Raw genomic sequence first — 15,372 nt, 5'->3', positions numbered from 1 at the left:
CAATGCTCTACTTTCCGGCTACCCGGATAAAGCACAAAATAAACTTCAGTTAGTGCTAAATACGGCTGCTAGAATCCTGACTAGAACCAAAAAATGTGATCATATTACTCCAGTGCTAGCCTCTCTACACTGGCTTCCTGTCAAAGCAAGGGCTGATTTCAAGGTTTTACTGCTAACCTACAAAGCATTACATGGGCTTGCTCCTACCCATCTCTCTGATTTGGTCCTGCCGTACATACCTACACGTACGCTACGGTCACAAGACGCAGGCCTCCTAATTGTCCCTAGAATTTCTAAGCAAACAGCTGGAAGCAGGGCTTTCTCCTATAGAGCTCCATTTTTATGGAACGGTCTGCCTACCCATGTGAGAGATGCAGACTCTGTCTCAACCTTTAAGTCTTTACTGAAGACTCATCTCTTCAGTGGGTCATATGATTGAGTGTAGTCTGGCCCAGGAGTGGGAAGGTGAACGGAAAGGCTCTGGAGCAACGAACCGCCCTTGCTGTCTCTGCCTGGCCGGTTCCCCTCTTTCCACTGGGATTCTCTGCCTCTAACCCTATTACAGGGGCTGAGTCACTGGCTTACTGGGGCACTTTCATACCGTCCCTGGGAGGGGTGCGTCACCTGAGTGGGTTGAGTCACTGATGTGATCTTCCTGTCTGGGTTGGCGCCCGCCCCTTGGGTTGTGTCGTGGCGGAGATCTTTGTGGGCTATACTCGGCCTTGTCTCAGGATGGTAAGTTGGTGGTTGAAGATATCCCTCTAGTGGTGTGGGGGCTGTGCTTTGGCAAAGTGGGTGGGGTTATATCCTTCCTGTTTGGCCCTGTCCGGGGGTGTCCTCGGATGGGGCCACAGTGTCTCCTGACCCCTCCTGTCTCAGCCTCCAGTATTTATGCTGCAGTAGTTTATGTGTCGGGGGGCTAGGGTCAGTTTGTTATATCTGGAGTACTTCTCCTGTCCTATTCGGTGTCCTGTGTGAATTTAAGTGTGCTCTCTCTAATTCTCTCTTTCTTTCTCTCTCTCGGAGGACCGGGGCCCTAGGACCATGCCTCAGGACTACCTTGGCATGATGACTCCTTGCTGTCCCCAGTCCACCTGGCCGTGCTGCTGCTCCAGTTTCAACTGTTCTGCCTTATTATTATTGGACCATGCTGGTCATTTATGAACATTTGAACATCTTGGCCATGTTCTGTTATAATCTCCACCCGGCACAGCCAGAAGAGTGTGTGTCTCCAGAAGAGAAGAGTGTGTGTCTCCAGAGGTGTTAGTGTGTAGTAGTGACCTGATGTGTGTCTCCAGAGGTCTCTCCAGCTCCACAGTACATAGAGGTTCTGTGATGACTTTAGCTGACAGGGAGAAACGCTGGTACTCTGATGGAGAGATCAGGTAGAACCCTACACACACAGAGAGAGAGAGATCAGGTAGAACCCTACACACACAGAGAGAGAGATCAGGTAGAACCCTACACACACAGAGAGAGAGATCAGGTAGAACCCTGCACACACACACACACACACACAGAGATCAGGTAGAACCCTACACACACACACACAGAGAGATCACGTAGAACCCTACACACACAGAGATCACGTAGAACCCTACACACACACAGAGATCACGTAGAACCCTACGCACACACACACACACACACACGGAAACATGCATATCAACAATATTGTTGTGTGTTTGTGTGTGTTCTCACCCTGCCCGTTCCTTGTGAAGACGCAGGAAGCGATGCCACTGATGTCCTCTTTACGGATACAGTCATAACGTACCTACAGACAGAGACAGAGGTTAACACACACACTGCATCACACACACACTGCAACACACACACAGCAACACACACACACACACAGCAACACACACATACTGCAACACACACACACACACACACACACTGCAACACACACACACACAGCAATACACACGCACTGCAACACACACACACTGCAACACACACACACTGCAACACACACACACTGCAACACACACACACACACTGCAACACACACACTGCAACACACACACACACACACTGCTACACACACACACACACACACACTGCAAAACACACACACTGCAACACACACACACTGCAACACACACACACACACACACACACAGCAACACACACTGCAACACACACACTGCAACACACACTGCAACACACACACACACTGCAACACACACACACACTGCAACACACACACACACACTGCAACACACACACACACACACACACACACACACACACACACTGCAACACACACACACACACACACACACACACACACACACACACACACACACACACACACACTGCAACACACACACACACTGCAACACACACACACACTGCAACACACACACACACTGCAACACACACACACACTGCAACACACACACACACTGCAACACACACACACACTGCAACACACACACACACTGCAACACACACACACACTGCAACACACACACACACTGCAACACACACACACACACACACACTGCAACACACACACACACACTGCAACACACACACACACACACTGCAACACACACACACTGCAACACACACACACTGCAACACACACACACTGCAACACACACACACTGCAACACACACACACTGCAACACACACACACACACACTGCAACACACACACACTGCAACACACACACACTGCAACACACACACACTGCAACACACACACACTGCAACACACACACACACTGCAACACACACACACACACACACTGCAACACACACACACTGCAACACACACACACTGCAACACACACACACACTGCAACACACACACACACTGCAACACACACACACTGCAACACACACACACTGCAACACACACACACTGCAACACACACACACTGCAACACACACACACTGCAACACACACACACTGCAACACACACACACACTGCAAAACACACACACTGCAACACACACACACTGCAACACACACACACTGCAACACACACACACTGCAACACACACACACTGCAACACACACACACTGCAACACACACACACTGCAACACACACACACTGCAACACACACACACTGCAACACACACACACTGCAACACACACACACTGCAACACACACACACTGCAAAACACACTGCAACACACACAAACACTACGTTAAACAGGTACACCCCCCCCCCCCTACCTGTGGCCGTAGGGCAGGTACGTTAAACAGGTACACCCCCCCCCCCTACCTGTGGCCGTAGGGCAGGTACGTTAAACAGGTACACCCCCCCCCCCCCCCTACCTGTGGCCGTAGGGCAGGTACGTTAAACAGGTACACCCCCCCCCCTACCTGTGGCCGTAGGGCAGGTACGTTAAACAAGTGCAGGTCTCCAAGGTTGGTCAGACAGACCAGACTGGTCTCACTGTAGTCCTCCTGGGCCGTGGAACACACAGTCACCATGGCAACCCTCCGCACACGACAACCCTCATGAGCCGTCAGCTTGAACTTGGTCTTCGCACCGACCTTAGGAAGACTGAACACCTGTCAACACAATACACCTGTCAACACAATACACCTGTCAACACAATACACCTGTCAACACAACATACCTGTCAACACAACATACCTGTCAACACATTATACCTGTCAACACAATATACCTGTCAACACATTATACCTGTCAACACATTATACCTGTCAACACATTATACCTGTCAACACAATATACCTGTCAACACATTATACCTGTCAACACATTATACCTGTCAACACAATACACCTGTCAACACAATATACCTGTCAACACAACATACCTGTCAACACATTATACCTGTCAACACAATACACCTGTCAACACAATACACCTGTCAACACAATACACCTGTCAACACAACATACCTGTCAACACATTATACCTGTCAACACATTATACCTGTCAACACAATATACCTGTCAACACATTATACCTGTCAACACAATATACCTGTCAACACATTATACCTGTCAACACATTATACCTGTCAACACAATACACCTGTCAACACAATACACCTGTCAACACAATATACCTGTCAACACATTATACCTGTCAACACATTATACCTGTCAACACAATATACCTGCCAACACAATATACCTGTCAACACAACATACCTGTCAACACATTAAACCTGTCAACACATTATACCTGTCAACACAATATACCTGTCAACACATTATACCTGTCAACACAATATACCTGCCAACACATTATACCTGTCAACACAATATACCTGTCAACACATTATACCTGTCAACACAATATACCTGTCAACACATTATACCTGTCAACACAATATACCTGTCAACACATTATACCTGTCAACACAATATACCTGTCAACACATTATACCTGTCAACACATTATACCTGTCAACACATTATACCTGCCAACACAATATACCTGTCAACACATTAAACCTGTCAACACATTATACCTGTCAACACATTATACCGGTCAACACAATAACTCCTGTCAACACAACATACCTGTCAACACATTATACCTGTCAACACATTATACCTGTCAACACATTATACCTGTCAACACAATATACCTGTCAACACATTATATCTGCCAACACAATATACCTGTCAACACATTATACCTGTCAACACATTATACCTGTCAACACATTATACCTGTCAACACATTATACCTGTCAACACATTATATCTGTCAACACAATATATCTGTCAACACAATATATCTGTCAACACAATATACCTGTCAACACATTATACCTGTCAACACATTATATCTGCCAACACAATATACCTGTCAACACATTATATCTGTCAACACATTATACCTGTCAACACATTATATCTGCCAACACAATATACCTGTCAACACATTATACCTGTCAACACATTATACCTGTCAACACAATATACCTGTCAACACATTATACCTGTCAACACATTATACCTGTCAACACATTATACCTGTCAACACATTATACCTGTCAACACATTACACCTGTCAACACATTATACCTGTCAACACAATATATCTGCCAACACAATATACCTGTCAACACAACATATCTGTCAACACAACATATCTGTCAACACATTATACCTGTCAACACATTAAACCTGTCAACACATTAAACCTGTCAACACATTATACCTGTCAACACATTATACCTGTCAACACATTATACCTGTCAACACAACATATCTGTCAACACAATATACCTGTCTACACAATAAACCCTGTCAACACAATAAACCCTGTCAACACATTATACCTGTCAACACATTATACCTGTCAACACATTATACCTGTCAACACATTATACCTGTCAACACATTATATCAACACATTATACCTGTCAACACAATACACCTGTCAACACAATACACCTGTCAACACAATAACCTGTCAACACATTATACCTGTCAACACATTATACCTGTCAACACATTATATCAACACATTATACCTGTCAACACATTATACCTGTCAACACATTATACCTGTCAACACATTATATCAACACATTATACCTGTCAACACATTATACCTGTCAACACATTATACCTGTCAACACAATAACCTGTCAACACTGACCTTAGAGAGACTGAATACCTGACTGACAGGTAATTCCCAACAGGTGTGTGTGTGTGTACCTTGAGTTGTTCCTCTGAAGCGATGAGGACAGAGTGTGGGTTAGTCATGTCTGGAGCAGTAGCCAGGTCCAGAGAGGCTTGGTAAGGTTCTGGTAACGGTTTCCCCCGTCCGTCCAGCACGCAGACGGACACGACCGGAGCCCTGTGCATCAGCTGGATCTCTTTCCCCAACACGGCCTCCACACAGCCGCTCCCCTCACCCCCCGGCCGCCCACGGCCCGACCCCACACCCGGGACCTCCAACGCGTAAGCATACACACTCCCTGAGTTTGTCCCCGCCCACAGCGTCGGGCCGTGGTGTGTACCTGGGGGAGATATACACGTTAATATAGATACACACACAAACAGAGATATACATGTTAACATAGATATACACACATTAAACAGAGATATACATGTTACCATAGATACATATTAAACAGAGAGATACACATTAACATAGATACACACACATTAAACAGATATATACACATTAAACAGAGATATACAAATTAAACGGAGATATACATGCTAACATAGATACACACATTAATAAACAAAGATATACAGTTGAAGTCGGAAGTTTACATACACCTTAGCCAAATACATTTAAACTCAGTTTTTCACAATTCCTGACATTTAATCCTAGTAAAAATGCCCTGTTTTAGGTTAGTTAGGATCACCACTTTATTTTAAGAATGTGAAATGTCAGAATAATCGTAGAGAGAATGATTTATTTCAGCTTTTATTTCTTTCATCACATTCCCAGTGGGTCAGAAGTTTACATTCACTCAATTAGTATTTGGTAGCATTGCCTTTAAATTGTTTAACTTGGGTCAAACATTTCGGGTAGCCTTCCACAAACATCCCACAATAAATTTTGTGAATTTTGGCCCATTCCTCCTGACAGAGCTGGTGTAACTGAGTCAGGTTTGTAGGCCTCCTTGCTGGCACACGCTTTTTCAGGTCTGCCCACAAATGTTCTATAGGATTGAGGTCAGGGTTTTGTGATGGCCACTCCAATACCTTGACTTTGTTGTCCTTAAGCCATTTTGCCACAACTTTGGAAGTATGCTTGGGGGTCATTGTCCATTTGGAAGACCCATTTGCGACTAAACTTTAACTTCCTGACTGATGTTGGGGAAAATATTAAAAACAAATACTACTCAGATACCGGAGCTTGTGGATAAGAATTTTATTGCTGAGGACAACAAATGCCGAGCACCTCCATGGAAGAACTGCCTCATTCTTAGCGCTTGGCTTTTATACAGTTTCACCTTTACAGAATGATGTCATCACCCCATTTGCTTTGTTACATAGTTTCCATTCTGTTATTGGCTCAGATATTGGGGCATAGATTCTATTGGTGGCGTGACAAGCATACCCCTTAGCTAATGTTCCTGTCCAAAGGTCTTTACAAGTTCAGACCTACAATATCAATGTATGGTTAACGTGTGCGCGTGTCAAGTAGCCTTCACAAGATCAGATATGGCCCAGACCTGTCACGTCTTGTCAGTTAACCTTGCCTCATCTACACAGATTCTGCTTACGTTCTGTTTTTTACGTGTCCAAATGGTCAATTCGATGTTGATCTAGCTTTGTACACACACATGGGCTCAGCCTTCATTCTGTTTATTCTTTCTACTTCAAAGAGAGGTTACTGAAAATCACCAGATGACTGGAAAATCTCCAACACTGACGTCTTGAGATGTTGTTTCAATATATCCATGTAATTTTCCTTCCTCATGATGCCATCTATTTTGTGAAGTGCACCAGTCCCTCCTGCAGAAAAGCACCCCTACAACATGATGCTGCCTCCAGGGTGGCCCAGGGCTTAAGGGCGCTGTACTGCAGCGCCAGCTGTGCCACCAGAGACTCTGGGTTCGCGCCCAGGCTCTGTCGTAACCGGGAGGTCCGTGGGGTGACGTACAATTGGCCTAGCGTCGTCCGGGTTAGGGAGGGTTTGACCGGTAGGGAAATCCTTGTCTCATCGGGCACCAGCGACTCCTGTGGCGGGCCAGGCGCAGTGCGCCATGTCGCCATGTGCACAGTGTTTCCTCCGACACATTGGTGCGGCTGGCTTCCGGGTTGGATGGCGCTGTGTTAAGAAGCAGTGCGGCTTGGTTGGGTTGTGTATCGGAGGACACGTCTTTCAACCTTCGTCTCTCCCGAGCCCATACGGGAGTTGTAGCGATGAGACAAGATAGTAGCTACTAAACAAAACAAAAAAAAATTGAAATTGGAGAAAACGGGGCAATAAATGTTTTTAAACGAAATTAGGAAAAAGGGTAAAATTCAAAAATAAAAACACGTGCTTCACGGTTGGGATGGTGTTCTTCAGCTTGCAAGCCTCCCCCTTTTTCCTTCACGGTTGGGATGGTGTTCTTCAGCTTGCAAGCCTCCCCCTTTTTCCTTCACAGTTGGGATGGTGTTCTTCAGCTTGCAGGCCTCCCCCTTTTTCCTTCACGGTTGGGATGGTGTTCTTCAGCTTGCAAGCCTCCCCCTTTTTCCTTCACAGTTGGGATGGTGTTCTTCAGCTTGCAGGCCTCCCCCTTTTTCCTTCACGGTTGGGATGGTGTTCTTCAGCTTGCAGGCCTCCCCCTTTTTCCTTCACGGTTGGGATGGTGTTCTTCAGCTTGCAAGCCTCCCCCTTTTTCCTTCACGGTTGGGATGGTGTTCTTCAGCTTGCAAGCCTCCCCCTTTTTCCTTCACGGTTGGGATGGTGTCTTCGGCTTGCAGGCCTCCCCCTTTTTCCTTCACGGTTGGGATGGTGTTCTTCAGCTTGCAAGCCTCCCCCTTTTTCCTTCACGGTTGGGATGGTGTTCTTCGGCTTGCAAGCCTCCCCCTTTTTCCTTCAAACATAACGATGGTCCTTATGGCCAAACAGTTTTAATTTTGTTTCATCAGACCAGAGGACATTTCTCCAAAAAGTATGATCTTTGTCCCCATCATGTGCAGTTGCAAACCGTAGTCTGGCTTTTTTTAAAGCTGGTTTTGGAGCAGCGGCTTCTGCCTTGCTGAGCGGCCTTTCAGGTTATGTCGATATAGGACTCGTTTTACTGTGGATATAGATACTTTTGTACCTGTTTCCTCCAGCATCTTCACAAGGTCCTTTGCTGTTGTTCTGGGATTGATTTTCACTTTTCGCACCAAAGTACATTCAACTCTAGGAGACAGAACGCATCTCCTTCCTGAGCGGTATGACGGCTGAGTGGTCCCGTGGAAATTGTTTGGAAATTGCTCCCAAGGATGGACCAGACTTGTGGAGGCAACAATTTTCTTTCAGAGGTCTTGGCTGATTCATTTGATTTGATTGATTTTGATTGATTTCCCCATGATGTCAAGCAAAGAGGCACTGAGTTTGAAGGTAGGCATTGAAATACATCCACAGGTACACCTCCAATTGACTCAAATGATGTCAATTAGCCTATCAGAAGCTTCTAAAGCCATTACATCATTTTCTGGAGCTGTTTAAAGGCACAGTCAACTTAGTGTATGTAAACTTTTGACCCACTGGAATTGTGACACAGTGAATAATAAGTGAAATAATCTGTCTGTAAACAATTGTTGGAAAAATGACTTATGTCAAGCACAAAGTAGATGTCCTAACCGACTTGCCGAAACTATAGGTTGTTAACAAGAAATTTGTGGAGTGGTTGAAAAAGTAGTTTTAATGAATCCAACCCAAGTGTATGTAAACTTCTGACAACTGTATCAGACAGAATCATATCATACCGTCTCTGAGGTACGTATCAGACAGAATCATACCGTCTCTGAGGTACGTATCAGACAGAATCATATCATACCGTCTCTGAGGTACGTATCAGACAGAATCATATCATACCGTCTCTGAGGTACGTATCAGACAGAATCATATCATACCGTCTCTGAGGTACGTATCAGACAGAATCAAACCCTCTCTAAGGTACGTATCAGACAGAATCATACCGTCTCTGAGGTACGTATCAGACAGAATCATACCGTCTCTGAGGTACGTATCAGACAGAATCATATCATACCGTCTCTGAGGTACGTATCAGACAGAATCATATCATACCGTCTCTGAGGTACGTATCAGACAGAATCATATCATACCGTCTCTGAGGTACGTATCAGACAGAATCAAACCCTCTCTAAGGTACGTATCAGACAGAATCATACCGTCTCTGAGGTACGTATCAGACAGAATCATATCATACCGTCTCTGAGGTACGTATCAGACAGAATCATACCGTCTCTAAGGTACGTATCAGACAGAATCATACCGTCTCTGAGGTACGTATCAGCGAAACAGAGGCATCGCACCACTCCTGATAGAGAGTCGTCAGCTGATCTCGGCTCGATCCTCCTCTGCACCGGAGCTACTTCCTCCTGGTCAGCTAGCGCTGCGTTGGCCTCCTGGATCTACACACACACACACACACACAGGAAGTGATGTCACACTCATTGGAAGCTCTGTGAGAACCAACCAACGTATTATATTGTGAGAACCAAATCTATTTTATATGTTTTGAGTACTGATGGAATTCTAGACATTCAATGACATATCATTATTTAAATATTCCCCATATAATGTTGGGCTAACATGGCTGCCATAGAACAGTGTCACGTAGATTTATCATGATGCTCATTCTAGACATCCAGGGTGCGTTGGGAAATTCACACCGGAGCCCTCTGGTTTGATGCTCATTCCAAGGTGCGTTGGGAAATTCACACAGGAGCCCTATGGTTTGATGCTCATTCTAGACATCCAGGGTGCGTTGGGAAATTCACACCAGAGCCCTCTGGTTTGATGCTCATTCTAGACATCCAGGGTGCGTTGGGAAATTCACACAGGAGCCCTCTGGTTTGATGCTCATTCTAGACATCCAGGGTGCGTTGGGAAATTCACACCGGAGCCCTCTGGTTTGATGCTCATTCTAGACATCCAGGGTGCGTTGGGAAATTCACACCGGAGCCCTCTGGTTTGATGCTCATTCTAGACATCCAGGGTGCGTTGGGAAATTCACACCGGAGCCCTCTGGTTTGATGCTCATTCTAGACATCCAGGGTGCGTTGGGAAATTCACACCAGAGCCCTCTGGTTTGATGCTCATTCTAGACATCCAGGGTGCGTTGGGAAATTCACACCGGAGCCCTCTGGTTTGATGCTCATTCTAGACATCCAGGGTGCGTTGGGAAATTCACACCGGAGCCCTCTGGTTTGATGCTCAATCTAGACATCCAGGGTGCGTTGGGAAATTCACACCCTCTGGTTTGAGAGTGCCGGAGCGTAACAATAATTTATGGAATTAACAAACAGCCCCGGTTGTTATGACAGTAAACATTGGCAAAAAAACAACAACCTAAAATGTAAAATTGTTGGCGGTGACACAGCTACGGTTACTAATGCTCCAGACAACATGAAAACACTAACATGGTCAGAGTGCTGTACATCAAGCTGTCTCACTAAGGTAACAGGAGATAGACTAGTGTCCTGTCCGGGGGGTGTCCTGTACATCAAGCTGTCTCACTAAGGTAACGGGAGACAGACTAGTGTCCTGTCCAGGGGGTGTCCTGTACATCAAGCTGTCTCACTAAGGTAACGGGAGACAGACTAGTGTCCTGTCCAGGGGGTGTCCTGGTACATCAAGCTGTCTCACTACAGGAGACAGACTAGTGTCCTGTCCAGGGGGTGTCCTGTACATCAAGCTGTCTCACTAAGGAAACAGGAGACAGACTAGTGTCCTGTCCAGGGGGTGTCCTGTACATCAAGCTGTCTCACTAAGGAAACAGGAGACAGACTAGTGTCATGTCCAGGGGGTGTCCTGTACATCAAGCTGTCTCACTACAGAAACAGGAGACAGACTAGTGTCCTGTCCAGGGGGTGTCCTGTACATCAAGCTGTCTCACTGTGTGTGTTACCTTGCTGGTAGGGGTGGGGATGGGGCGTTTCTTCCCAGACACTCTACTCTTCCTGATGCGTCTGAAGCTCTGTCTGAGAGACTTCTTCAGACTCTTCACTCTGCTGAGAGGACCCTCCATCGCTAGGGAGTCGTTAGGGTGCAGGGTACACCTGGAGACCACAGAGAGACAGAACAGATTAACAACACAACAGAGGGGACATCTGGAGACACCAGAGGGTACACCTGGAGACCACAGAGAGACAGAACAGATTAACAACACAACAGAGGGGACATCTGGAGACACCAGAGGGTACACCTGGAGACCACAGAGAGACAGAACAGATTAACAACACAACAGAGGGGACATCTGGAGACACCAGAGGGTACACCTGGAGACCACAGAGAGACAGAACAGATTAACAACACAACAGAGGGGACATCTGGAGACACCAGAGGGTACACCTGGAGACCACAGAGAGACAGAACAGATTAACAACACAACAGAGGGGACATCTGGAGACACCAGAGGGTACACCTGGAGACAACAGAGAGACAGAACAGATTAACAACACCAGAGGGGACACCTGGAGACAACAGAGAGACAGAACAGATTAACACCACCAGAGGGGACATCTGGAGACAACAGAGAGGACATCTGGAGACAACAGAGACAGAACAGATTAACAACACCAGAGGGAACATCTGGAGACAACAGAGAGGACATCTGGAGACAACAGAGAGACAGAACAGATTAACAACACCAGAGGGGACACCTGGAGACAGAGAGACAGAACAGATTAACAACACCAGAGGGAACATCTGGAGACAACAGAGAGGACATCTGGAGACAACAGAGAGACAGAACAGATTAACACCACCAGAGGGGACATCTGGAGACAACAGAGAGGACATCTGGAGACAACAGAGACAGAACAGATTAACAACACCAGAGGGAACATCTGGAGACAACAGAGAGGACATCTGGAGACAACAGAGAGACAGAACAGATTAACACCACCAGAGGGGACATCTGGAGACAACAGAGAGGACATCTGGAGACAACAGAGACAGAACAGATTAACACCACCAGAGGGGACATCTGGAGACAACAGAGAGGACATCTGGAGACAACAGAGACAGAACAGATTAACAACACCAGAGGGGACACCTGGAGACAACAGAGAGGACATCTGGAGACAACAGAGAGGACATCTGGAGACAACAGAGAGACAGAACAGATTAACAACACCAGAGGGGACACCTGGAGACAACAGAGGGGACATCCGGAGACAACAGAGACAGAACAGATTAACAACACCAGAGGGAACATCTGGAGACAACAGAGAGGACATCTGGAGACAACAGAGAGGACATCTGGAGACAACAGAGGGGACATCTGGAGACAACAGAGGGGACATCTGGAGACAACAGAGGGGACATCTGGAGACAACAGAGGGGACATTTGGAGACAACAGAGACAGAACAGATTAACAACACAACAGAGGGGACATCTGGAGACAACAGAGACAGAACAGATTAACAACACCAGAGGGAACATCTGGAGACAACAGAGAGGACATCTGGAGACAACAGAGAGGACATCTGGAGACAACAGAGGGGACATCTGGAGACAACAGAGGGGACATTTGGAGACAACAGAGACAGAACAGATTAACAACACCAGAGGGGACATCTGGAGACAACAGAGGGGACATCTGGAGACAACAGAGAGACAGAACAGATTAACAACACCAGAGGGAACATCTGGAGACAACAGAGACAGAACAGATTAACAACACCAGAGGGGACACCTGGAGACAACAGAGAGGACATCTGGAGACAACAGAGAGGACATCTGGAGACAACAGAGAGACAGAACAGATTAACAACACCAGAGGGAACATCTGGAGACAACAGAGACAGAACAGATTAACAACACCAGAGGGGACATCTGGAGACAACAGAGGGGACATCTGGAGACACCAGAGGGGACATCTGGAGACAACAGAGGGGACATCTGGAGACAACAGAGGGGACACCTGGAGACAACAGAGGGGACACCTGGAGACAACAGAGGGGACACCTGGAGACAACAGAGGGGACATCTGGAGACAACAGAGATACAGAACAGATTAACACCACACCAGAGGGGACACCTGGAGACAACAGAGGGGACATCTGGAGACAACAGAGGGGACATCCGGAGACAACAGAGGGGACATCTGGAGACAACAGAGACAGAACAGCGTGTGTCTCTACCAGGCCAGTAGAGTCGTGTGTGTGTGTCTCTACCAGGCCAGTAGAGTCGTGTGTGTGTGTCTCTACCAGGCCAGTAGAGTCGTGTGTGTGTGTCTCTACCAGGCCAGTAGAGTCGTGTGTGTGTGTCTCTACCAGGCCAGTAGAGTCGTGTGTGTGTGTCTCTACCAGGCCAGTAGAGTTGTGTGTGTGTGTCTCTACCAGGCCAGTAGAGTTGTGTGTGTGTGTCTCTACCAGGCCAGTAGAGTCGTGTGTGTGTGTCTCTACCAGGCCAGTAGAGTCGTGTGTGTGTGTCTCTACCAGGCCAGTAGAGTTGTGTGTGTGTGTCTCTACCAGGCCAGTAGAGTTGTGTGTGTGTGACTCTACCAGGCCAGTAGAGTCGTGTGTGTGTGTCTCTACCAGGCCAGTAGAGTCGTGTGTGTGTGTCTCTACCAGGCCAGTAGAGTCGTGTGTGTGTGTCTCTACCAGGCCAGTAGAGTTGTGTGTGTGTGTCTCTACCAGGCCAGTAGAGTCGTGTGTGTGTGTCTCTACCAGGCCAGTAGAGTCGTGTGTGTGTGTCTCTGCCAGGCCAGTAGAGTTGTGTGTGTGTGTCTCTACCAGGCCAGAGTCGTGTGTGTGTGTGTGTGTGTGTGTGTGTGTGTGTGTGTGTGTGTGTGTGTGTGTACCTGGCCAGAACAGCAGTGCGTCTGTGGTAGTCAAACAGTCCGAAGCCGTGACTCGTCCCGAACGCTACGAGGTTCCACTCCGCATGCAGCATCACAGAGGTAACAGAGGCTGGGGGCAGGGCCTGCACGAGGACCAATGGTTGGAAGCCTGGAGGGAAGGGGGCGGTGCTGGCTCGGGGCTCCAGCCTATCATGGCCCTTCCAGGTGAACCCCTCTCGGTCCTGAAGCAGGTCGACCGTGGAGACATCGACCGTGTGGTCCGACCATTCATCACTCAGACCCAGTACGATCACCTGGAGACACAGACACACAGACAGAGACAGAGAGACCATTCATCACTCAGACCCAGTACGATCACCTGGAGACACAGACACACAGACAGAGACAGAGAGACCATTCATCACTCAGACCCAGTACGATCACCTGGAGAAACAGACACACACAGACAGAGACAGAGAGACCATTCATCACTCAGACCCAGCACGATCACCTGGAGACACAGACACACAGAGACAGACAGAGACAGAGAGACCATTCATCACTCAGACCCAGCATGATCACCTGGAGACACAGACACACAGAGACAGACAGAGACAGAGAGACCATTCATCACTCAGACCCAGCATGATCACCTGGAGACACAGACACACAGACAGAGACAGAGAGACCATTCATCACTCAGACCCAGCACGATCACCTGGAGACACAGACAGAGACAGAGAGACCATTCATCACTCAGACCCAGTACGATCACCTGGAGACACAGACACACAGGGACAGACAGAGACAGAGAGACCATTCATCACTCAGACCCAGCACGATCACCTGGAGAAACAGACACACATGAACTTAGATTTTATTGGCTCTCAAGAAGATGAGGGAGTGTCTAATTACACAAACACAGTGTGTGTGTG

General features: G+C 47.2%; 1 protein-coding gene across 5 annotated transcripts in view; it reads right to left on the bottom strand.

Moving 5' to 3' along the window:
- Positions 1-15,372, bottom strand: part of LOC110516979 (lethal(2) giant larvae protein homolog 1) — a 100,492-nt gene that overhangs the window by 11,744 nt on the left and 73,376 nt on the right. For all 5 annotated transcript variants that reach the window (XR_005041763.1, XM_036972244.1, XM_036972247.1 and 2 more), the window contains 7 exons: positions 14,459-14,751; positions 11,557-11,707; positions 9,919-10,057; positions 5,675-5,979; positions 3,347-3,538; positions 1,702-1,774; positions 1,282-1,393 (listed from right to left, as the gene is read on the bottom strand). Coding sequence is in view for 4 of the 5 variants with exons in the window: in XM_036972244.1 (XP_036828139.1) it covers positions 1,282-1,393; positions 1,702-1,774; positions 3,347-3,538; positions 5,675-5,979; positions 9,919-10,057; positions 11,557-11,707; positions 14,459-14,751 (1,265 nt within the window). In the remaining variant the exon portion in view is untranslated. The remainder of the gene's footprint in view (positions 1-1,281; positions 1,394-1,701; positions 1,775-3,346; positions 3,539-5,674; positions 5,980-9,918; positions 10,058-11,556; positions 11,708-14,458; positions 14,752-15,372) is intronic.

The sequence above is a fragment of the Oncorhynchus mykiss genome, unplaced genomic scaffold (genome assembly GCF_013265735.2).
Source record: "Oncorhynchus mykiss isolate Arlee unplaced genomic scaffold, USDA_OmykA_1.1 un_scaffold_130, whole genome shotgun sequence".
Taxonomy (NCBI): Eukaryota; Metazoa; Chordata; class Actinopteri; order Salmoniformes; family Salmonidae; genus Oncorhynchus; species Oncorhynchus mykiss.
Note: the sequence above shows the minus strand (reverse complement) of the source record. Positions and strands in the feature narration are given on the sequence as shown.